Raw genomic sequence first — 22,862 nt, 5'->3', positions numbered from 1 at the left:
CCCTCTACCTGGAATCCAGCTGTGCTGTGGGTCTCACATCTGCAGAAACTGCCTGTGTTGCTGTCTGGCAGTACTGGGCACCAGCCAGTCAGACAGAACTGAGCTCAGATCTGCTCAGCCTCAGCCTCACCTCTCTGTGCCTTAATTTCCTCTATTTAAAAAATTGCATAAAATAAAGTAATTAGATGTCTAGTTTATTGTGCAAATTAAATGAAGTAATGCATGTAAAGTGTTAGCACAGGGCTGGCACACAGTACCCAATAATAGGTAGATGATAGCAGTTATTATTACAAATTAAGTTGAGAGAATAAATGAAGTACTCCTTCCTTCCCAAGGGCTGTCAATATCCCCCTTGTGGTCTTTAGTATGCCCCCCAAAGACTAGGACATTATTAAAATTTGAATGAATAAACTTTACACTGTGTATTTCTGTGTAGTCTCAGTTGCTTTCCTTCCCGAGGGATCTGTGCCTGATAGAAATCACTGTAGGGATAGGTGACAGAAAGGGAAGACTGATCCTATGCCCCTTGCCTGGTGTCCTGGGTACAGCAACCCTACATAAACTCTGACTTTCTTGGAATAAAGTGAATTTTGGCTACATAGAAGTTTCCACTAGAAAAATGTGCTTGTTCCCTACCCTCCCCCTCACTCCCATGAACTCTGAGCTCTCTGGGGCACCAGCTCATCATCCATAGTCTTAATTGTGACCCTGCCACTATGTGGCTCTGGGCTAACCACTACATAGTTCCCTGAAAAATGGGTTTAACAATCTCTGCCTCTTTCAAGTTCAGGCACTTTGTAGATGTCCAACGTGGAGAGGGGGAATAAATGTTCATTTCTTTTGTGAGGTAATATAGAAGAGGTCACACTGAAGGAAGAGCAAATTCACCACTAGGATGTAGAAAATAAGTTGCTAAGAGCCTGTGGGGAAACATAATCGTTTCATAATCACATTCCTGACTAAAGGTCCAAAGGGGCCCTTGGGGCTAGTTTTGCCAGGGTCTAGAGGATTGCTTCACAGGGGGTGTGGATGAAACTTTCACACACCAAAAAGCTGGAGGAATTCTTTTCTTATCTGAGAAGGATATCTCCAAGAGATATCTCCAAGAGTTATCTCTTTTGAGAAAAGCTTTTCCTGACTTAAAAAGGTTGTTTTCTTATTATAAAAGTAGTATCTGTTTATTACAGAACTTATTATAGAACTTTTTGAAAATATAAACATGCACAAAGAAGAATGGGAGAGGCTCCTGTAATCACAGTGTACAAAGATCATCACTTGTAACTCAAAAGTGGGATTTTGTTGTAACTGCAATTTTGTATCCTGTTTGGTGAGCATTTTCCCATGTGTTTAAATATTTTATACAATGGGGAGGTTCAGAATACAAATTGTTGCAATCTATTTAACCAATCTCTTGTTGAATATTTGGGATATTGCCTTTGTTTTTATTTTGTTCTTTGGTTTGCTTTTTTGAGGCTTTTAGGCTGTTGTGCTACAAGTAGTGTCTTTGTTACACAAATCTTCACACGTATCTTTCTTTGATTATATCTTTAATTCCTGGAGGTGCAGTTGTTGGGCCAAAGGATATTTGATACATAATATCAACTTGTCTTCTAAGACTGATTACGCCCATTTGCACTCCCAGAAGCAACTGCAAAGGACTTTACCGGAGTTGCGGGCGTCATTAACTGTCAAAGCCAAACTGGAACTCCTAGCCGGGCCTCAGGTCTAACTTCACTTTTTCCCGCCCACTCCGCACACCCGCCGAGAGCCCCAACCCCGCCTCGGAATATGATGGCCCGCCCCTTCCTTACTCCCTTACGGATTTTGTCCAATCAAAAGCAGCTTTCTACAACGTTGCCTCATGGCTGGTGAGTTGAAGTGTCCATCACACTCGAGGGCGGGAGAAGCGACCTGACGGACGTGGCGGCGGACCAGTGTTAGCGGCGAGCGGGCCGTGCGTGGCGTGCGCGGCGCGCTAGACTGGAAGCGCTGGACCTGCGAGGTGTGTGCTGGCGGCTTGAGCGCTGAGAGGCTTGGCGGCCATGGCTCCCAACGTCCCCGCGCCCGAACCGGCCTCAGAGTGTCCCAAAGGCATCCGGGCCGTGCTTCTGGGGCCTCCCGGGGCCGGCAAGGGTACCCAGGTGAGCTGCAGGGGCGGGCTTGGCGGCAGAGCCTGTGGAACTAACTCCAAGGTCAGGACGGCCGGAGCTCCAGATAGCCCTGGAGCGGGACCTGGAGCCTAGGCCTAGGAAGGGTGTGGGAGAGTTCTGGGAAGGCGTTTGGGAGAGGGTCCAGTTGGAGATCGGGGGAAGTCTGAGTTAGGATTAGAGTTCTGGAGGCATCTCGACTTGAGGTGTCATGTCGGGATCAAAGGACTGATTTAGATTCCTTAAGGAGTTAAAAGCTGAGAGGATTTGAGCGGTAGGGTGAGCTTTCGGTTGAAGTATCTATATTACAGCCTGAGTGGAGTCAGGGACCCCCGATTCCCTACAGTGTGGGAGTGGCTTGTCCAAAGTTAATGTTCCAGGCATTTGGTGTAGGGGAAACCTTGCTGGTTAGGGTTAATGACTGAAGGCAGAGGAGCATCTTTAGCACGTGGGACATTGGGGGAACTGGGGTGTGCTGATTAAGAGTTCTAAGAGAAATGAGGTATAACCTACCTGAGCCAGTTAAGTTGGGGAAATGAGAGACGGTGTCAACATACAGGTAAGAAAACAGTCCCAGAGAGGTTAGGTTGCTTTCCGAAGATAGCAAAATTAACTTCATGCAGTCTGGAACCTCAGGAACCATGGGGCTCCAGGAGTTTGGACTCTAAAGTTACCTTCTACCTTAGCAGACTGTGGATCCTCACATGGTGTCGGGGCTGTAATGGACCCATAGATCAGAGTTGGGATTTATGATCTTTTAAGATTTGGAAGCCCATAGGTTGGATTATCAGTGTCCCCTTCCTGCTTAAGGTCTGGCATTGCCCTCCAGGCCACAGGTTCCTGTTGGTTGTTAGCTGCTTAAGATGGAATTCCTGAAAGTCCTGAGCACCTAAATGAATGGTGCTCAGGGGACAGCTGTGTGCCCACTTCTCCTTGAAAAGATTTTGAAAAGCACTTGAAAAGATCTTGTCTAACTCATTCTTGAGACCCCTCTGGCACACAGCACATCACTTAGCACTTGATAGGGTTGGAAATGGTTGAAGGACACAGATTAATGTGGGTGATGACAAGGGAAGTCTGGGAGATACAGGTCATTCCTGTGATAATTGCTTTTTGGCTCTGGGCACTAGGTCAAGAACGACCACTTACCCTTTTCTATAGCTGGAGCTGATACATCCTTGGAACTCACTGTTACCTAATCCCCTTGACCTCCGTTAACTTTGAAGTCTCTTTCCTGTTGCTATCACCCTCCGTTATTAGGGAAACTGCAGCGGAGGAATATTTAATCCCAGACTCTGCAAATTTTTGCTGTGACTATAAACAGGGTAGCTCAAATGCATCAATTAGTTTTTCTTAGTTCATACAGAAGTTAATAATTTTATTAGCTGTGTAATGAACAACCCATCCCAGTGCTGAGACAAGGGTTTTATAGTCTAGCAAGCTTTGTAACTTCTAAATCTCAGTGTCTTCGCCTGAAAAATGGTGATAATACCCACCTTACTTATTCAGCATTTTATGAGTACCAAACATTGGAGATATAGCAGTGAACAAGACTAATAGGGTCCTTATTCATATAGACCAAAAGGTGACAAGGATTTTGGAAGAATGTGTTATATACATGTGTAAAAGCATCCCTACCTACCCAAATGACAACCTGGCACATCACAGGTGTTCAATAATTATTGACTTCCTCATCTTATACATTTCCCTTCCCTTACAACCAGATATTTCAGTGTAAAGAGTGATGTATTCAGGAAGTTTTGAAGGAATTTATACTTATGAGCTGATTTATAAGGGTGTGTGCATACAGCAAGTGTTGGTCAGAGAAGGCTTTGTGGAAGTGAAGGAGATGTAATTGGGACTTGAGGAAACAAGTCTTTTAACCTCTGTACACCTTTCTTTTCGTAAGTGGGACAAAAAGAATACTAGTGGTTGTAGTTTTACGGAGTTAAAAAAAAAAAAACAGCAGGGGCATCTGGGTGGCTCTTCTTGCTCTGCAGGAAGCCTGCTTCTCCCTCTCCCACTCCCCCTACTTGTGTTCCCTCTCTTGCTGTCTCTTTCTCTGTGAAATAAATAAAATCTTTAAAAAAAAAAAAAAGTAAAAAACAGCAGTGTTCATAAATCAGAGGTTGCAAAGTGGCAGCGTCCAGCAACATTTAGTCTACAAACACATCCTATATTTATTTTTTTTCTTTGAATAGGCTCTACTCCCCAATGTGGGGCTTGAACTCACAGACCTCAAGATCTGAAGTCTCATGCTCCACTGACTGAGCTAGCAGTGACTCCCTAATTTTTTAGGGAGGCTAATTTTAGTCACCCTAATTAGGGTGACTCCCTAATTTTTTTTAAAAGATTTTATTTATTTTGAGAGAGGGGGTTAGTTAGAAAGCACAAGATGGGGGAGGGGGACTGAGGGCAGAGGGAGAAGCAAAAGCAGACTCCCACTGGGGCGCCTGGGTGGCTCAGTGGGTTAAGCCGCTGCCTTCGGCTCGGGTCGTGATCCCGGGGTCCTGGGATCGAGCCCCGCATCGGGCTCTCTGCTCGGCAGGGAGCCTGCTTCCTCCTCTCTCTCTGCCTGCCTCTCTGCCTGCTTGTGATCTCTCTCTGTCAAATAAATAAATAAAATCTTTAAAAAAAAAAAAAAAAAAAAAAACAAAAAACAAAAAACAAAAAAAAAAAAAAAAAAAAAGCAGACTCCCACTGAGGAGGGAGCCCAACACAGGGCTCAGTCCCAGGACCCCAGGATTATGCTCTGAGCCAAAGGCAGATGCTTAACCGACTGAGCCACCCAGGCACCCCCTAACTTTTTTTTTTTTTTTTTAAAGAATTTGTGGGTTTTTTTGGGTTTTTAAAGAGAGAGAGAGAGAGCACATGACCCGGGGTGGGAGTGGGGGGAAGGCAGTGGAGGTGGGGCAGAGGGAGAGAGAATCTTAAGTAGGCTCCATGCTCATTGCAGAGCCCCACAAGAGGCTTGATCTCACCATCCTCTGAGATCATGATCTGAGCCAAAATCAAGAGTCAAACAAACTGAACGGACTGAGCCACCCAGGTGCCTCAAGTTTGAATACAAAAGAAGACTTGTCCCCATGTACCCATTATCCAGCCCCAAGAACCATCAGCTGGTGGCCATTGCTTCCCCATCCACTTTCCCTTCACAAATTATTATTTTTTTTTTTTAAAGATTTTATTTATTTATCGGTGGGGGGGAGAGCAAGCACAGGCAGACAGAATGGCAGGCAGAGGCAGAGGGAGAAGCAGGCTCCCTGCTGAGCAAGGAGCCTGATGTGGGACTCGATCCCAGGACGCTGGGATCATGACCTGAGCCGAAGGCAGCTGCTTAACCAACTGAGCCACCCAGGCGTCCCATCCCTTCACAAATTATTTTCAAGCAGCAACCAGATAGCGTGACCGAGGTGTCTCTGTCGCCCTGTTCACATTTTTTGCATGTGTCCAGCTTATACCAGTTCTTGCAGGCCAGTCTCTGTCAGCTGTATCAGTGCAGCGACATGACACCTCTGTGAGACCCATACTTTTATTCCCCTTTCTACAGTTAGAGAAACTGAAGTTCAGAGGGCCTGTTCTCTAGTTTACATAGCAAGTTATCGGCAGATCCGCCACCTGAATGGCTCCAAAGCCCCTGCTCTTTTATTGACTATCTCCTACCCTGGGTTAGATTTTCTCCTACCCTATGCATATTGTGCTTGATCGTTTTGGTGTTAGCGATGCAGAGAGCAGCCCTTGCCCTTAAGAAGATCCAGTACAGGAAATAGTCACCCTTTGCTCAGTTATGTGACAGGCCCCTAGTCAGAAATTCCACGTGTCGTCTGATTTAAACCTACAGCCCTAGAAGGTAGGTCCTGTTCTTATCCATGCCCTTTGTACTAATAAACTGAGGCTCAAATGCTGTACCTTGCCCCAGGATAAGCAGAAAGAAGTAGCAAAGGCAGGATTTGAATCCATGACTGGTTCCTGAGCAGAGTCACCATCTTTCACGGTTAACACTAGCCTGGGTGTAGAGGCAAAACCGAACAGCACGCGCACAACTCGTACCAGTGTGAAGTACCATGCGTGACGTGTCACAGGAGTGACTGACAAATGCTAGGATTAGTTCAGGGTTAAAACAAGAACTGTCATTTGTCGAGAGTATTCCATTCTTCCTCCTACCCAGCCCATAATGTCGGTATTGTTAGCCCCAATTTATAGATGAGGAGATAGTCTCGAAGAATCCCTGGCCTAAGGTTCCATGGTAAGTTAAGAGGCAGAAGTGATACTCAAACACAGGTTTCTGTGCTTTTTAAAAAACTTTCTATTGAGGTATACTGTATATGGAGAAAGGTACACATATCATAAGTGAGCAACTTGATGGTTCCTCACAACATGAATTTTCACAATTACCCTTGAGCGGCTTATATTCGTGTTAAGAAACAGAATGTTGCCAGCATGGCAAAATCCTCCTTGTGCTCCCTTCCAGGCAGGCGTGCACACACACACACACACACCCCCTTTCCTCAGAAACAGCCACTGAGGCTCTGTGGGTTGTTATTGCTGTTTTTTAATAAGGCCATATATCATGGGTAAGTGCTAGGGCTTGCCAGCTCTGATGTTACTAGCTACGCGATCTTGGGCAATTAGTCTCTGAATTTCATTTATAAAATACAGATTAAAAATAGTTCCTACCTCCTGGGTTTGTTGTATATTATGCATATGAACTGTAGTAAAACTGCATAGAAAAATTCCTTGGCATGTTGCAAACATTCAGTTAACTGATGTTGATGAGTCCTTATCAGAGGAAGAAGGGGTAGGTGGGAGTATTTTGAGAGAGATGCTCAGAATTTGGGAAGAGTAGAAGGGAGAGGAGCTAGGGTCCTCAGAAATGCTTACGTTATGTATTCGGGAACCATCCATAGAGCTGCTGTTTACAGTGGTGCAAGGCATATATAGGTAAATTTGAAGGTGGAGGTAAATTTGAAGAGCTTAGGCCGTGTAGGAAGTTGATTATGGAGGACACTGAGTGCTAGACTAAGATATTTGGACTTCTCTCCTATTGCACTGATGAGACATGGAAGGCTTCTGAATGTGTGTGTAGGTGTTGGGGGTGGGGGGCACGCCCAACAGTATTTTAGGAGATGATTCCAGCTACATATTCAGGAGCATGGGACGTGGGAATGGGAAAGACAGAGGCAGAGAGGTAATTTCAAAGTGAGAAAACACATGAGTTTGAGATTAAATCAAACCTCAGCAACTAATAGCTTCCCTTTATTTCTCTGAATGCCAGACACTGTGCTGAATGCTTCTGCATACGTAATTTTATTAAGTCCCCATTATAGCTCTGAGAGTAGACATTATTGTCTGGACTCCAGGGATGAAGACAAGACACTGTGGCTTTAAGAAGGCCGCATAACTTGTTCAGGGGGAGCACAGTGAGTAAATTGTGGGTCCTAGTTTCCAACCCAGATCTGTACCACCAAAAATCCAGTCTTGTCCCACTGCCCCCGGGGGTTTCACAGACTGTGCATGAGAATCCCTGGGTGCTGCCTGAGAACCGCTCAGGCAGAAACTTTAAGGGTGGGCCTGGCTTTATATTTTTAGCATATGCCCCAGATGACTGTGGTAATACACTGAAGACCGAAGACATTAAACCCATCCACCATGCTGCCTGTCTGGTGGTTTCAGCCATTCTTACCCATGCCCCCCACAAAAGCCCTCCTCTTCTCCGACAGGGTTCTCTCAGAGGTGGCCAGTGAGACACAAGTGGCTCAGGGCCTCAAGCAGCAAGAGTGTGGTCCAGGGGCCAACAGGACAGCCAGGCCTACCAGCTTGTTAAAAATGCAGATGCTCAGGCCCTGTCCTGTGGAATCAGAATCTGCATTTTAGCAGCATCTCCAGGTGGTCTGGAGTAGAAGCAGTGCCCTGAAGCATAATCTTGAAGTGTGAGGGGATGGGGATTAAACAGTCCAAAGTTATTTCATCCGAATGCTTCTGTAGGTTGCATTTCTGTGGAGAAATGCAAAAAAGAAAGACCATGGAGGGAACTCTTCTATTAAATGCCTACTGTGTTTCTTAATGTTTTGGGTACTTACTTCCTCAAAACAGCCCAATGTTGTTATCCTTACTATAGCCCAATCAAGTAGATAGACATCCCCAACTGACTGGTGAAGAAACATGCTGAGAAGTAATGTAACTGGCCCAAGGTCACACATCTGTAGAATCCCATCATCCCGAAACGCACAAGCCCAGTCTCCAGAATGTTCCCCCAGATTAACTTCAACAACCAACAAGAAAGATTGGCAGAAAAGCACAGTTCTCTGGGAGTGTGGCCACCACGCCAACCTGGAGGGCCAGAAGGTTTTCCATTGCCAGAGAGTCCTGACCCTCACTGGTTTTCCAAAGTGCAGTTTTTAACACGTTCTTCATCTGGATTCCATTTTGCTGTGAAGTCATGTCTTTGCTTGAACTGAATCAGTCCATGAATCAAACTGGAATTTGCTACACTGAGCCTCATCTATTTCCCTTTCCTGTGTGCAACTAAGAAAACTCCCAATGCACTGGCTTGAATAAGAATCCAACCCTACTTATTTTATGAAACAGTTGAACCAGAACACTAAATATCAAGCTTCTTGAACTGATTCTGTGGGGGTGGGGGGCTGGGGTGAGGAGAGTACTCCTGTTGTATTGTTCAGAGTTCTTCCTGTTCTGGTCTTTATTCTGCTGTATTGTCCACCAAACTAGGAGCCTGTAGAGGCCAGAATCCATGTCTTGTTTTCCTGGCTCCCAGCAGGGTTCTTGGAGGGGGCTTCAGTGTTTTCTTTCTCTATGAATGAACGTGGAATTAGGGCTGGGGCTGCAGTGCCAGCTAAAGTTCACTGAGTGTTTACTCTGTGTCTGTCCCGGTGTATACATGTCGAGCTCCATTTGATCCCATCAGCCCAGTGATGGAGGGCCTGCTACTGTTTCCATTCGACTTAAACAGACCAGAAAACTGAGCCTCTGAGAGGAAAGGGGAAGAACCAGATGTGCCTGGGGGGAAACCCGCATTCCTCAGCTGGCCCCGGGCTACATCCCAGACCCCTGGCACTTGACTGTGGCGCATTCATTCCTTTGGCAAATGTTCATTCAACACATTATATACCAGGCATTGTGCTGAGTGGTTGATCTACACTCATTTCAACTTTTCAGCAGCTGGGGCGCTTGGCCTCCTCCGCGGGTATGACTCTTAATCTCTAGGTCCTAAATTTGAGCCCTACATTGGGCATAGAGATTACTTCAAAATAAAAATCTTAAAATAGGGGCGCCTGAGTGGCTCAGTGGGTTAAGTGTCTGCCTTCGGCTCAGGTCATGATCTCAGGGTCCTGGGATTGAGCCCCCGCATCAGGCTGTCTGCTCAGCAGGGAGCCTTCCCTGCCCTCCCCCCGCAGCCTACTTGTGATCTCTATCTGTCAAATAAGTAAATAAATAAATCTTTAAAAAATAAAAAGTAAATCTTTAAATAAATAAAGGGACATCTGGGTGATGCAGTCAGTTAAGCATCTGCCTTCGGCTCAGGTCATGATCCCAGGGTCCTGGGATCGAGCCCCACATTGGGTGGCTCCCTGCTCAGCAGGAAGCCTGCTTCTTCCTCTCCCACTCCCCCTGCTTGTATTCCTGCTCTCACAGTGTCTCTCTGTCAAATAAATAAATACAATCTTTTTTAAAATAAATAAACTTCGCAGCAACCCTGAGAGGTACTGATACTGCTGTTTTGATTCTTCCCATTTGTAAACTGAGGCTTTTGTGTCACTAGGGCGTATCTGGTGGAAGTTGTGAGAATAGCTAATATTTATGACCACTTCCCGTGTGCTAGGTGCAGTTTTCAGTGCTTTACAGGGATTCTGTCGTAGAAATCTTACTGTGACCCTATAATTGTTCTACATTGGACTATAACATCTGGTACTTTTATCCCTATTCCAGGTAAGGAAATCGGGCATTGGCCACAGTCCACTGAGCCAGTGACAGGGCCAGACTCACCCTTGGGCAGCCTGATGCCAGGGCCTTCAGTATTAATTCTGTCTTTGTTTTCATCTTCCCCTCCACAGGCACCCAAACTGGCCGAAAACTTCTGCGTCTGCCATTTGGCCACTGGGGACATGCTGAGGGCCATGGTTGCGTCTGGCTCAGAACTGGGGAAAAAGCTGAAGGCCACTATGGATGCCGGGAAACTGGTAGGTTCAGTGGTCCCAGTGAATGTGGATATTCCTGCGTCTCAGTCTGCACTGCCTCCCTTGGTGGCCACCAGCCACGTGGAACCATGGGTATTAATTGAGATTTCCTTGAATTGAAAATTGAAAATTCAGCTGCTCAGTCTCACTGGCGGCATTTAAAAGGTTTGTTAGCCAGCGCGGCTTTAGAATGTTTCCATCATTGTAGAAAGTTCTGTTGGACAGCCCTGTGTGCTGCAGGGTGTTCTCACAAACTCACCCACTGCAGACTTCTAGGGTAGCAGGTTATGTGGTATATTCTGAATGTGTGGCATTTATTTTATTCACGGTATTCCTTTTTTTTTTTTAACTTATTTTATTTTATTTTTATTTTAAGTAGGTTCTACACCCAATGTGGGCCTTGACCTCACAACCCTGGGATTAAGCGTCACATGCTCTACTGACAAAGCCAGCCAGGTGCCCCTATTTATAGTATTCTTGAGGTTCTTTGTGCTGATGCGTTTTGTAATAGGCCCTGGTTTTAGAGCCAGAAATGAAACTGCCATCCCTATGCCAGAACTCAAGGATATATCCAAGAGAGGATGCAGGAAACCACAGGGTGTTTTAACTCTGTTTTTGTGACTGTGTTCTGTGTCTCTAACAGTGGAGTTGCTTGGTGACTGATGAAAGTAATAATTCCTCCTACTTGGGGGATATAATAGCATTTTCTTACATTTGTAGGCCAGTTGATCTATTTGGATGGTTACAATCTATTATCTACTAAATCTTCTTTGATTAGCGCCAGAGCTTAGTTGTAACTGAGTTATTCTGGGAGTTGGCCTCTGGGAATCACCTTCAGGCATTTTAATAAACTGGAACACCAAGAAAACATTTTAATTAAACTACAGAAACAATGGTTCTAGTATAGAATATTCATGAGCAAGAAGATACACTGTGTTGTAAGTACTTACAAGGTTACAAGCCATTTGCTTCCATAACATTTTCCCTGGTTTCTTTTAAGATTTTATTTTTTTTAGGGGCGCCTGGGTGGCTCAGTGGGTTGAGCCTCTCTGCCTTCGGCTCAGGTCATGATCTCGGGGTCCTGGGATTGAGCCCCGCATCGGGCTCTCTGCTCAGCGGGGAGTCTGTTCCCTTCTCTCCCACCCCACCCCCCGCCTCCTGTTCTGCCTACTTGTGATCTCTCTCTCTGTCAAATAAACAAATAAAATTTTTAAAATATATATTTTATTTTTTTATTTGACAGAGCGAAAGCAAGAGAGGGAGAAGTAGACTTCCTGCTGTGCGGGGAGCCCAATGCGAGACTTGATCCCAGGACCCTAGAATTGTAACCTGAGCCAAAGGCAGACACTTAATTAACTGACTGAGCCACTCAGGTGCCCAACATTTCACTATTTTAAGTTCATACATGAAGATGATCAGATATACATACCATTTTGGGGGAAGGGGGGTAGAAAAAGGTACGTTTATCATCTGGGAATCACCTTCAGAAGTCATTTTGTGCTTGGCCCTCTGGTCTTCTCGCATCTCAGAATGTTGGTCGGGGAAGGCCTTGGCTTTATCTTTATCCCCAAATTACCTCCTGGCAGGCTTTGAGATTGCATAGCTGTATCTGGGGTACCCCTACTCGCCCACTTGCCCCTTTATCTCTAGCTTTCCCTTCGTGCTTGTGAGACCTTGAGCTAAGCCAGAAAGCTAGATAGTTTGGACTTTGGGTCTTGGCATAAGATCTTGTACTGAGAAAAAATTGGGGTATGGCCATGAGATTGCTTATCTCCAGCCTTCACTTCGTCACAGAGCTTGTACTTTGTCCCCAGGTTCACAGCGGGTCCCAGGAGATAAAAGTGTTAGCCACCTTCACGGTCATACTGGTAGGGAACTCTGTTTCTATGAAAGCTCAGGAGGAAAACCAGTTTTTAGAAGCTGGAGGAGTCCTCATTAGGGCTTTTAGAGCAACTAAGAGGTGCGTTGGGCTGGTACCTCATTTCCTTGGCTCTGACCCAGTCTTGCCAGTTCAGCAGCCTTCTCTGTTACCTCATGTCCAGGATGGCCTGAACCACTTTACTGTTCGCCTGATCAGAATTGTGAAACAGGGAAGGTTGGTACCTTCCTGCATTTTGGTCGAGCCCCATTCTCCCATGGAGCCCTCCTCAGTGATCTCTCAGCCAGAAGCCCTCATCTTTCTTGTGCCTTGAGGACAGCTGATGAGCTATTATCTGATGGAAAGGATCCTGGCTAATGGCTGGTGAGGTCCTCAGGACCTCAGACATGAGAACCTCCTGTCCAGGTGACGGGCAGTGGGATCCTCTTCCCTCACCCAGATAGTTGGGACACAAGAGAATACATATGTGGCAACCACAAAAATCATGAAACTGAATTTTCTTTGGCATGTGGAGCCATTCCACATTTGCTCTAATATTTGCTTCTTTGGGGTCAAGAAAACATGCTGTTTAATCAGGTTATACAGACACAAACTTGTGGCCCTGGAGTTGGGCTCATGTCACCTAATTAACAGATTTAAACCCAAGGCTGTCTCGTTCTTAACTTCCAGGTGAGCGATGAAATGGTAGTGGAGCTCATTGAGAAGAATTTGGAGACCCCTCGATGCAAAAATGGCTTTCTTCTAGATGGCTTCCCTCGGACCGTGAGACAGGCAGAAATGGTAGGTGCCTTGCATTTGTGTCACTAATGCATGAAAACGAACTCTTGGCCCTTTATCTCGTAATTCCTTTGAGGGAAACAGCTCTGATCAAGCTCTGGTAGCTTAGATGGGCCATATACTACTCTCTTGCAGCTCGACGACCTCATGGAGAAGAGGAAAGAGAAGCTTGACTCTGTGATTGAATTCAGCATCCCAGACTCTCTGCTGATCCGAAGAATCACAGGAAGGTATTTGTCCTCTGAAGGCTTCTCCTGGTCCTGCCTCCTCAGAGCTTTATCAGACCAGCATTGCTCTTGCCCCATCCCAGCCAGGCAGCGTAGTGCCATTTTTACATGGGCTGGTCTTGTATGTGACATGCGATGGAGATACGTGGAAAGAAGAGCAAGGGGTTTGAAGGCAGACAGCATCTCAGGCCTGTCACCTTTTAACTCTGACCCTAGGCAACTTTCTTAATCTATCCAAGGCTGATTCCTCCTGCATAGAGGGGGGTTAATAAGACCCACTTCAAGGAACCACTGTGCATTTTACATACCATGACCTGTGTAGTTTGGAGCCTTGCTTACGGTAGGTACCTCAGAAAGATTCCATTCCTTCCATGGTTATATCCAGTGCCCTGAAATCTGGGTTCATTTGGGAGTTGCCCTACCTTGCTGTAGGTTTTGTAGTGTGAAAATAATATGACCACTTACACAAAGTTTAGAAAATGGAGGAAAATTTTGCTCGTGTACAGCCACCTCAGCCAAACCCACTATTGCTTTGTACTTGTTTCAGGGCGCCTGGGGGGCTCAGTCCATTAAGCGTCCGACTCTTCGGTTTTGGCTCAGGTCGTGATCTTAGAGTCGTGAGATCCAACCCTATGTCCGGTGCCGTGCTCAGCACGGAGTCTACTTCAGATTCTCTCTCCCTCTTTCTCTGCCCACCCCCTCACTCTTTCCTTCTCTTTCTCTTTCTCTCTCTCTCTCTCTCAAATAATAAATCTTTAAAAATAAATAAAGTGCATGTTGCTTAGAGCACCAGGCTGACTCAGCCAAATGAAGCATGCAACTCTTGGTCCCAGGACTGGAGGTCGGATCCCCACATTGGGTGTAGAGTTTACTTAAAACAGTAAATAAAGGGGTGTCTGGGTGGCTCAGCCGTTAAGCATCTGCCTTTGGCTTAAGTCATGATCCCAGGGTCCTGGGATCGAGCCCCATTTCAGGCTCCCTGGTTGGTGGGAGGCATGCTTCTCCCTCTCCTGCTTGTGTTCCCTCTCTTGCTGTGTCTCTCTGTCAAATAAATGAATAAAATCTTAAAAAAAAAAAAAAACAGTAAATAAATACAATCTTTAAAGATTTTATTTATTATTTATTTGACAGAGAGGAATCACAAGTAGATGGAGAGACAGGCAGAGAGAGAGAGAGGGAAGCAGGCTCCCCGCTGAGCAGAGAGCCCAATGCGGGACTCCATCCCAGGACCCTGAGATCATGACCTGAGCCGAAGGCAGCGGCTTAACCCACTGAGCCACCCAGGCGCCCCAAATACAATCTTTAAAGTACATGTTTCTTTGTAGTAGTCACCGCTGAATACAGATATGTTTCTGTTTCTGAACAAGTTTGCCCTGAAAGGGCCACTGCTTTAGGCTACAATTTCCTCTACCCTGTTTCCCTGTCCACTCTGCCATCCGCTTCCAGAAATATGTGGGAAGATCTTGGCCACTAATAGACCTCCTCCCATTCTCATCTTTATTGTGGTTTGTGGCTTTTAGCTTTTATATCCCTTAGTCATTTTGATGGAGTCTCAGGAAGGTAGTCAGTCTGCCATCTTGACCCAGACATCTGTGACCATTATTTTTGCTTGCTGCGCGGTATTTCACAGTAGACGGGCCATCATTTACTCCCTTGTCCCCTTATTGTGGTACGGTTGTGTTTTTTATAGTTGTCTGCTGTTAATTTAATGCTGTGACCGTCCTAGTACGTGTAAACTTTTGGAATTAATTAGAAGGAGAATGTTTTCTTGTTGTAAATTTTACTAAGTTGATTTCCTCATGAAGATGTACATTTTTTCTATGGGTCTGTAGTTCATATCTACAAGGGCAGAGATAGACATGTAAACAGACAGCGGGGTGAGTGTTGACAGGTGTTTTCCTGAGGGGCTACGTTAGATATGGTGGGATCCACTTTATTGACGCTGGAGGCCTTTGCATCGATCAGCCCATGTTTCTGGGTGCCTGTTCTGTGTGTAGTGCCATACTGGAGGGTACAGAAGAACAATGTGCCCGTCTCTGACCTCAGAGAGTCTACAAGCCATACGAGAAACCTGGGCTGATTAACGTAGTCCTAAGGAGCGAGCCTGGGAGCGCAAAGGGAAGGCTGCCTAGGAGAGATGTAATGTCAAACATGGCCTTCCTGGACGGAGAGGATTTCGGCGAGGCTTTCCAGGACGGGAGTAGAGGTGGGAATGAGTACAGGTTAGGGGAGGGCCTCTAGCTCTAGGGGTGGTGGCAGAGTTTATTTTATTTATCTATTTTATTTATTTATTTCCGGAGTTGGAGGAGTGATCTGCAGGGCTGGATGGTAGAAAAAGTGCTATTGGGAAGAACAGATGGGCGCTTGACTGGGAAAGGTTGGCCAGGGTGAAGAGGGTAGACAGATTGGGAGTCATGGGACGTTTGTAAGCCATGAGGTGTCAGGGCAGGAGCAGCATTCTAAGAACATTAGTTTGGCCCTGGCATACAGGCTAAACTGGGGCAAAAGAGAAACAGACAAGAGCCCACCTAGGAGGATGATTCTGATCCCCACGTGGAGTTGTGGAGGCTTTTGACTGGGGTTGGCTGGTGGGGAATGAAGATATGCCGAAGAGCAAATTATAAGGTTGTTGTAGAGCATGAAGAAGACCCAGGGTCTGGGTTTGGGGGTGAGTGATACGGTGCAACCACCTCCCTCACAGAGAAGGACACACCAGACTGGTAAAGCAGTTTTTTCAGATTCACTCTGGATTAGTGGCAGAACTAGCACTGAAAGTGGGCTTTCTGCCTCCTGGTCCACTACAGTGAGGGTTGGAAGAAAAAGTGGCAGGGACTAGTTGGTTTAATTTGAATCTTATTTAAATCTGACATGATAAAAATGCACTGTAAATTTTGATTAGCTCTGACCTCACTTCTGACGATATTATGAGTCATTACTTTATGTCTTGAATATGTATGGTTGGCGGTTATGGGTTTTAACTTTCTCAGTGTTGGCTGTCCGATATCCTAATTATCCTGCCAGTTGGCTGTCCTAATGTCTCTTTTTTTTTCTTTTTCCCTTTTTTTTTTTTAAACTTTCTCAGTGATTCTTAAGCATTCTTTTTAAGATTTTATTTATTTATTTGAAAGACAGATCACAAGTAGAAGGGGAGGAAGGGAAGCAGGCTCCCCACTGAGCAGAGAGCCCGATGTGGGGCTCGATCCCAGGACCCTGGGATCATGACCTGAGCCGTAGGCAGAGGCTTTAACTCACTGAGCCACCCAGGTGCTCCTCTCCTAATGTCTCAAGCCGTCCACCCTTTGTGGCTGAGAAAACAGCCATCTGAAGTGTCCTCCTCGAGACCAACGGCTCTAGAATCCCAGCTCATGTCCCTCCCCATCACGACCCCCACCACTAGGTCAGGCTCAGTGGTCCTTAGAGCTGTTGTGGTTGGTACTGAGACCAGTTCCACTTTGAAAACTTGGATCTTGGACTTTGTTTTGTTGCCCTTCTGGGGAGTGAGCCTGGCATTCCTCTTAAAATGAAGTCTGAGAGCAGGGAAGGAGCCATGTGTTGTCTGTATCTGGAGGGCTGAGGGAATCAAAGTAAGCGAGAGATGTAGGGATGTGGAAATGAAAGAGTCAGGTCTGCTGCAGCCTGGCTGCTGGGTGCCTTGTGCTTTCCAGAAGGGGAAGAATCATGGTCCATGTCTCGAGCTTGCAACCCTTTGCAGAGGGAAAGCTGTAGCTGAGCCCCGCAACCTTTCCCCAGGTCTCCCAATAGAGGCACCAGAGGAACTTCACCAGTGACTCAAATAAAAGGGCCTGACAACAGGCATAGCCATCAGTGTAGCCTGTTCTACTCAGCCATCACCTTGCCCCCACCAGTGCTGTAAATGGACCACTTAGCACCCCAAAAGTGTGCTGTCGAAACTGAGGAAGGGGGAGAGGGAGAGAGAATCTCAAGCAGACTGCTCTGTGTGGAAACCGATGCAGGGCTTGATCTAACAGCCCTGAGATTGTGACCTGAGCTGAAGCCAAGAGTCCAACGCTCAACCGACTGAGCCACCTGCGCGCCCCTGCCCAGGCTTTGATAGTCTGACCCGGACTTTAGCAACGGATGTGCCGAGATGTGGATCCCCTCAGCCATCAGAGCAGCTGGGTAGGCCTGGGCTATTCCGGAGGGGAAGCACGCAAGTGCTTAACACATAAATGCTTCCGCCGGCACCAAGAGGTGAAAAATGTTGGGAAGCTCTGGTGTAACAGACCTTCATCAGGAGAGCAGGCATCCATTCAGTAAGAAGACCCAGGTCTGCACAAACGTGGCAAACTAGATGGTCCGTGGCTGCTGGGCAGTGTTTGGCCTGCCTTCCTCCCTTCTTAGGTTTCTAGGCTCCCGTGGCATGGCCCCTTACAGTAAGGAACTCGAGTTTCCGGCCCAAGGGGGCCCGGCAGAGATGGGGTGCCCAGCTACGTTTTCAGCACCCACTAAACACTTAATTCTTGGGCACTTCCTAACTTGTTGAGTAAGTCCTTTCCCCTGGTGCCAATGTTCGTATAGCTTGGCCCTCCGATGCTTCAGGAGTGCCACCCTGTCTGGTGCTGTTTGCATCTAAAGGACATAATTCTTCGCCATCACACCTTTCTGGTCTTTGTAACCGAACTGGGATAGAAAATAGGGTTAGCTTCTTTGTCCTCTGGCCTCCATGGCATGTTGTACAAATCTCTATTAAAGGATAGTCACATTTATTTTCGTTTTTTTCCTCATTTGTCCCTCCCACTAGAGTAAGTGCTGCTTTTGATCAGGCATCTTGATTCATTGCAGTGCGGCCCCTGGATTCAGTATGACACCAGAGTCGGACTAAGCACTTAATAAAATAAACGTCTGTTGGGCGAGTGGGTGAATAAAATGAAGGGCTGTGTAAGACCAGCACCGGGTTCCTGAGTTAGGTGCTTAACGCCAGCCTCGGCAGCCAGACGGTCATTATCATATTAGGTCGAAGTAGAAAACATACTCCCTCTGGCATAAGCTTCCTGGAAGCCCGGCTATCTTCCCAAGCGAGAGACGCCTATGGCAGGGTTCTGGCTGGATAAAGTCCTCATGTCCAGCTCCTCTGTCATTGCTTATCAACCTGGAGACCCCTGGGGTGCCGGGGTACTTTCAGGCAACCTGACTCATGTTCGTTTGCTGTCTTTCAGGCTGATTCACCCTCTGAGTGGCCGTTCCTACCACGAGGAGTTCAACCCCCCAAAGGAACACATGAAAGATGACGTATGTAAACCCAGGACAGGAAATTTCCTTTTCCTTCCTTCCCCTTTCTTCCTTTCTGTTCTCTGTTCTTTCCATCTTCTCTTTATTCCTACCAATATGATTAACTTAACCATGAGAAATACCACTACCAAGTAAACCTCATGTGCCGTGGCCCTTCTGTCTACACAGCGCCTTCCCCGGGTGGTTTATTTGACTTTGAGGTAGCTACCAGCACTGGCTACTTCACAGTGCCCAGTTTATACCTGTCTTTGGTCTAACGCAGCCCCTCTCTGTTATCATGGTGATCTAAATGATTGACTAACCTCAGGAGAGGGCTGCTTGGAAGCCCAGAGGCAGAGCCAAGCTGGGAGAACAGGACTGAAGAGAGATGTGTTGATCGGTCCTAACTTTAGAAGAATGTCCTCTCTGTTGACTCTGCTGTGTCCAACAGATTCAGACTGTTTAGGCTGGATTAACGTTGCCAAGTGCCCAGTCTGCAGTGACTTTCAGATGTGACAAGGAGGGTCTTGTACATGTTCGCTGTAACATTTGCAGTACTAGGTCTGTTTGACCTGTTCTAGAACATGTAAGTGAGAGTGAGAATCCTGGGTTTGCCTTTGTCCCTGCAGACAAGTTCGTCAGGTCCTACAGGTTTCAGAACCCTCGTGTCAGTGTAGCCACGTATCCCACGATTGGGAACTCTGCCATTCAGAGTTCTTTCTCATTTACTTGCCACTTCTACAACACTGATGGCCGATGCCCTAGTGAAAACACCGAATACTTTGCCAACTAAGGTTACAATGGCAAATGCATCTCTGATTTTTTATGTATTCTCAGTCTCGAGGGCCTGTATCTTTCCTGCTTCTGATCCTAGAAGTGTTCATCTTGGAAGCCAAGCAGCCTGTGCAGAAGCTCAGCCCCTTCCTCACACTTTGCTGCCTCAGGCTGCCCGGCTGCTCCGGACTAGTTGGTCTCCTCCTAGGACCAACTTCCTGGGAGTCGCAAAGCTATTTAGAGTTCCACAGTGGAGGGGATCTAGATCATCTTTCTTTCCCTCTGATGGACTTTGGGAGCAGACAGCATCGTATGTCTGCACCTGGCATCATCAGATAAGGAACCTTGCTAACTGTCCCAGACTTTCACTGCCCCCTTCCTGTTCTCAGGTCACTGGGGAGCCCTTGATCCGACGATCAGATGATAATGAGAAGGCCTTGAAGATCCGCCTGGAGGCCTACCACTCTCAGACCATCCCGCTGGTGGAATACTACAGGAAACGAGGGATCCACTCTGTCATCGATGCCACCCAGACCCCCGATGTCGTGTTTGCCAGCATCCTAGCGGCCTTCTCCAAAGCCACATGTAAAGACTTGGTTATGTTTATCTAATGTTGGGTCCAAAAAGGAATTTCTTTCTTCCTATCCCTGTTGAGGGAGGGTGGGAATTACAGAGCAGGCAGAGGGAAGCTTCCTGAGGCCAGCGAGAATACCATTTGTTATACTGATTAAAAAAGCGCTTGCTTGATGTCTCTTTAGCGTGTGTGCAACTCTCATCTCATCTGTGTGTGTGCGTGCGTGTGTTCGTTGATTTAAATACATGTACACTCTTCCTTTTTTCTAAGGTACAGGCAAGATTGCTCTCCCAGCTGTTTACTTCTTTAGCCATAGTCTTGATTTTTATTTATTTTTACCAAGATAACCTAACTCAGATATCTGCCAGGCACCGCAGTTCTAGAACCTCATGGTCCCTCTCCCAACAGCTGAGTAGGAGTCCAGGATCACATGAAGTCAAGCAGGGCCAAGGTTCCCACTTGTTTTCTACCCCACAGTGAAAAGCCACAAGTCAGTATGTGGATGGGGATTGTTCTTTTTTTTTTCCCCTCAGTGAAAAGAAAAGGGCATATACACTACAGATTTCAGAAATAACTGGTAGAGGTATCACCATAGAAAGATCTAGGCTAAGATGGAAAATTTCGGTGATTTCACAGTGCTGTAAAGTAGGGACCCCTTGGGCCCCGTGTGTAGAAACCCAATTGTTGCCAAAGAATTAAACCCAAGTCAATGGTCCTCTTGAATTCATGCTGCCTTCCGAACATCCAGGCAGGGCATCTGAGAGCAGCCAGGCCACTTCCCAGAGAGACCAGGGTAGGTTGGTTTGTTTGCATTTTTTAATGTTGGTCTCAGTCCAAGTACGAACAAAACTGATTTGGAGGTGCTCTGTTCTTGGCCTCATTAGAGTTTACTCAAACCCAGTCTCTGCAGGATATGAAACCGCAATCAGATGTGTCTCTTGTAAACTCAGACTCTCTCCACAGACTCCCCAAGAAAAGATCACCCAAAATAAGATCAACTATGACAGGAACCAGCTTTTACTCCTAACTTCAGTTCTCCATCTATTAAGCATTTCCTGAGGTCCATGCTGTGCTATTTGACTTGTGGCAAACAGGTGAATTAATAGACTGTTGGAAGAGGCCACAAAACAGCAGCTTCTGGAAAAACCATTGGAAAACCAGTGGCAGGCCCAGTAAATAACGTCGCCAGCCCTGGCACAATCTGCTGACTTGGTGCAGTGAGCTCTAGAGTCCCAGTCCCCGTCTGACCTGAGTCTCCTGCTGTCTGTGGAACTCTGAGAGGGCTTGTCCCCTGTCCACCTGGAAGCTGGGCATGGGTACGTGGCTATCTTGCTTCCCTTTGGTCTGGTTCAAGTGAGTGTCTGCCAGCTCTGCTCTGCCTTGCCTCCCTGCCTGTAAACTAACTCCGCCCATTCTGAACAGAAACCTAGTCTGCCATGGGGCATTTCTGGGAAGCACATGACTTCAGGGAAGAGGAGTGAAACCAAAACTATAAGCTGTGTCTGCAGTGGCTTGGGGCCCTTCTCTGGGGGAGGGAGACCTCACAGATCCTGGAGTCCACTCGCCTTTCCCAGGGGACAGCTGCAGCCACTTGGCCTTGAGGTGGCTGGCCTTGAGTGTTTGCTAATTGAATGTGTGTGATCCTCCTCAAATACTTGTCACCTATCTATACATTCACATGTGCATATTTGGGCTGCTGGTGAACCTAGAACATGCAGGATGCATATGTCCTTTGGGGGGTGGTCAGGATTTAGATTTTTGCTTCATTTAATTACATGGCCTTAACCTCAGCAGGCATGAGAGCTTTCTCCCGACAGAAATGTCCAGTGTCTGATGCATTTGGTTGCTGGGACATGCATGCCAGCCTTCCCTGATATTTACTTGGTTTTTAAAAACCCATTTTGTTCTCTCTTGTTTCCTCTCTATTTCAGCCTAGTAGCAGAAGGCCAGGCGAGACTGCACCACTGTTCATCACCCCGCGGCGTGATCCCTGCTCTTAGGTGCTGGGCAGAGGGGAGGGGTGGTCAGGGTGAGGATGGAGAGGGAGGAATGGCGAGGGCCCAAAAGGAGTAACGGAGAGCAACAATGGGATAGGCCGTCTCTTTCACACGTCATAGAGGAGTCTGAAAAAGGGGGAAATTAATTTTTTTTAAAAAACCTGATTAGAGGCTGTAAATAGAAATAGGGAGGTACAGTATTGTTTCTAAGGAAGCCAGGTTTCCTTTACTGTGGATTGGTGACAATATTTTTTAAAGCCAAATGTCCTAAGACCTCAGTTTTTATCTCAGAGCCTCATGGGTTGCCAGCCTGAGAATGCAGGAAGTCAGACTGTTGCCCCGTCTTTCCAAAAGCCTGGAATGGCGGTGGTTCGACTCCTGGCCCTGGTTCCCTTGAGACCGTGAGATCAAAAGATCATCTCTGCATTGGGAAGATTGGGAGGGGGCATGTTCAAGGGGCCGTGGCTCAGCCAATCAAGTTTACTGGAGTTGGGGGTAGACGGGGCTGGTCTCCCTCCTCAACCACATACTGCTGTGTACTGGTTCCCGCCCTGTTCTCATGGGTCAGCTCCCAGCAGCCACCCAGCATCCCTGCACTCTTGCCATTTTGCATCCATAATGTGGGAAGGGACCCTTATTAATAAATGAGCAAGTGCCCTAAGCAACGTCATCCAAAGATTGTCCTTTCCATCCTCAAATCCTGTGACTGGGATCACTCGTCAGCACTGTGATGTATTATTTTCAATGAGGTGCCTTTCTTAACTGACCAAATGCTGCCTTGTTTGGCCCCTAAATCAATAAAGTATGTTAAAAATTTGTATCCCCTGTTGTGGCTTTTTTTTTTTTTTTTTTTTTTTTTTTGAGGGGATCTGGGCTAGGAGGGAAAAAAGGCATTGAATTCTGAATCTGGCTTGGAAACTCCTTCTTGTCACTAGAAGTCACAAGGCAGGAAGGTCCACGTGTGTGCTCCTAAGATGAGCCACGCGACCTCTTGAACTTTAGCTCAGATGCAGGCAGGCTTTTCTTGCCCCTAAGGACAAGGCAGCTCGGCTTCGCGGCGACC

The 22,862-nt window shown here is 46.7% G+C and overlaps 1 protein-coding gene across 3 annotated transcripts; it reads left to right on the top strand.

Annotated features, from left to right (window-relative positions):
* Positions 1 to 1,953: 1,953 nt before the first annotated feature.
* AK2 (adenylate kinase 2) lies at positions 1,954 to 22,619 on the top strand. Of its 3 annotated transcripts, XM_059136511.1 has the most exons (7): positions 1,960 to 2,141; positions 10,220 to 10,345; positions 12,891 to 13,001; positions 13,134 to 13,228; positions 18,403 to 18,475; positions 19,618 to 19,813; positions 21,734 to 22,619. In XM_059136511.1, exons 1-7 carry the CDS (start codon positions 2,043 to 2,045, stop codon positions 21,736 to 21,738), a joined length of 705 nt encoding a protein of 234 aa, XP_058992494.1. In that variant the 5' UTR covers positions 1,960 to 2,042; the 3' UTR covers positions 21,739 to 22,619. The 3 variants fall into 3 exon arrangements, with proteins under 3 accessions (XP_058992495.1, XP_058992493.1, XP_058992494.1); XM_059136510.1 differs by lacking the exon at positions 21,734 to 22,619 and having other exon boundaries at positions 1,957 to 2,141; positions 19,618 to 19,985; XM_059136512.1 differs by lacking the exons at positions 13,134 to 13,228; positions 19,618 to 19,813; positions 21,734 to 22,619 and having other exon boundaries at positions 1,954 to 2,141; positions 18,403 to 18,474.
* The last annotated feature ends 243 nt before the right edge of the window (positions 22,620 to 22,862 follow it).

The sequence above is a fragment of the Mustela lutreola genome, chromosome 10 (assembly GCF_030435805.1).
Source record: "Mustela lutreola isolate mMusLut2 chromosome 10, mMusLut2.pri, whole genome shotgun sequence".
In the NCBI taxonomy this organism is placed as follows: domain Eukaryota; kingdom Metazoa; phylum Chordata; class Mammalia; order Carnivora; family Mustelidae; genus Mustela; species Mustela lutreola.
Note: the sequence above shows the minus strand (reverse complement) of the source record. Positions and strands in the feature narration are given on the sequence as shown.

Excerpts from the sequence above, each read along its gene's own strand:
- AK2 (XM_059136510.1), top strand. The coding sequence starts at position 2,043 with ATGGCTCCCAACGTCCCCGCGCCCGAACCGGCCTCAGAGTGTCCCAAA. Across the intron at positions 10,346-12,890 it reads CTATGGATGCCGGGAAACTG|GTGAGCGATGAAATGGTAGT; the intron begins GTAGGTTCAGTG and ends CTTAACTTCCAG. Across the intron at positions 13,002-13,133 it reads CCGTGAGACAGGCAGAAATG|CTCGACGACCTCATGGAGAA; the intron begins GTAGGTGCCTTG and ends ACTCTCTTGCAG.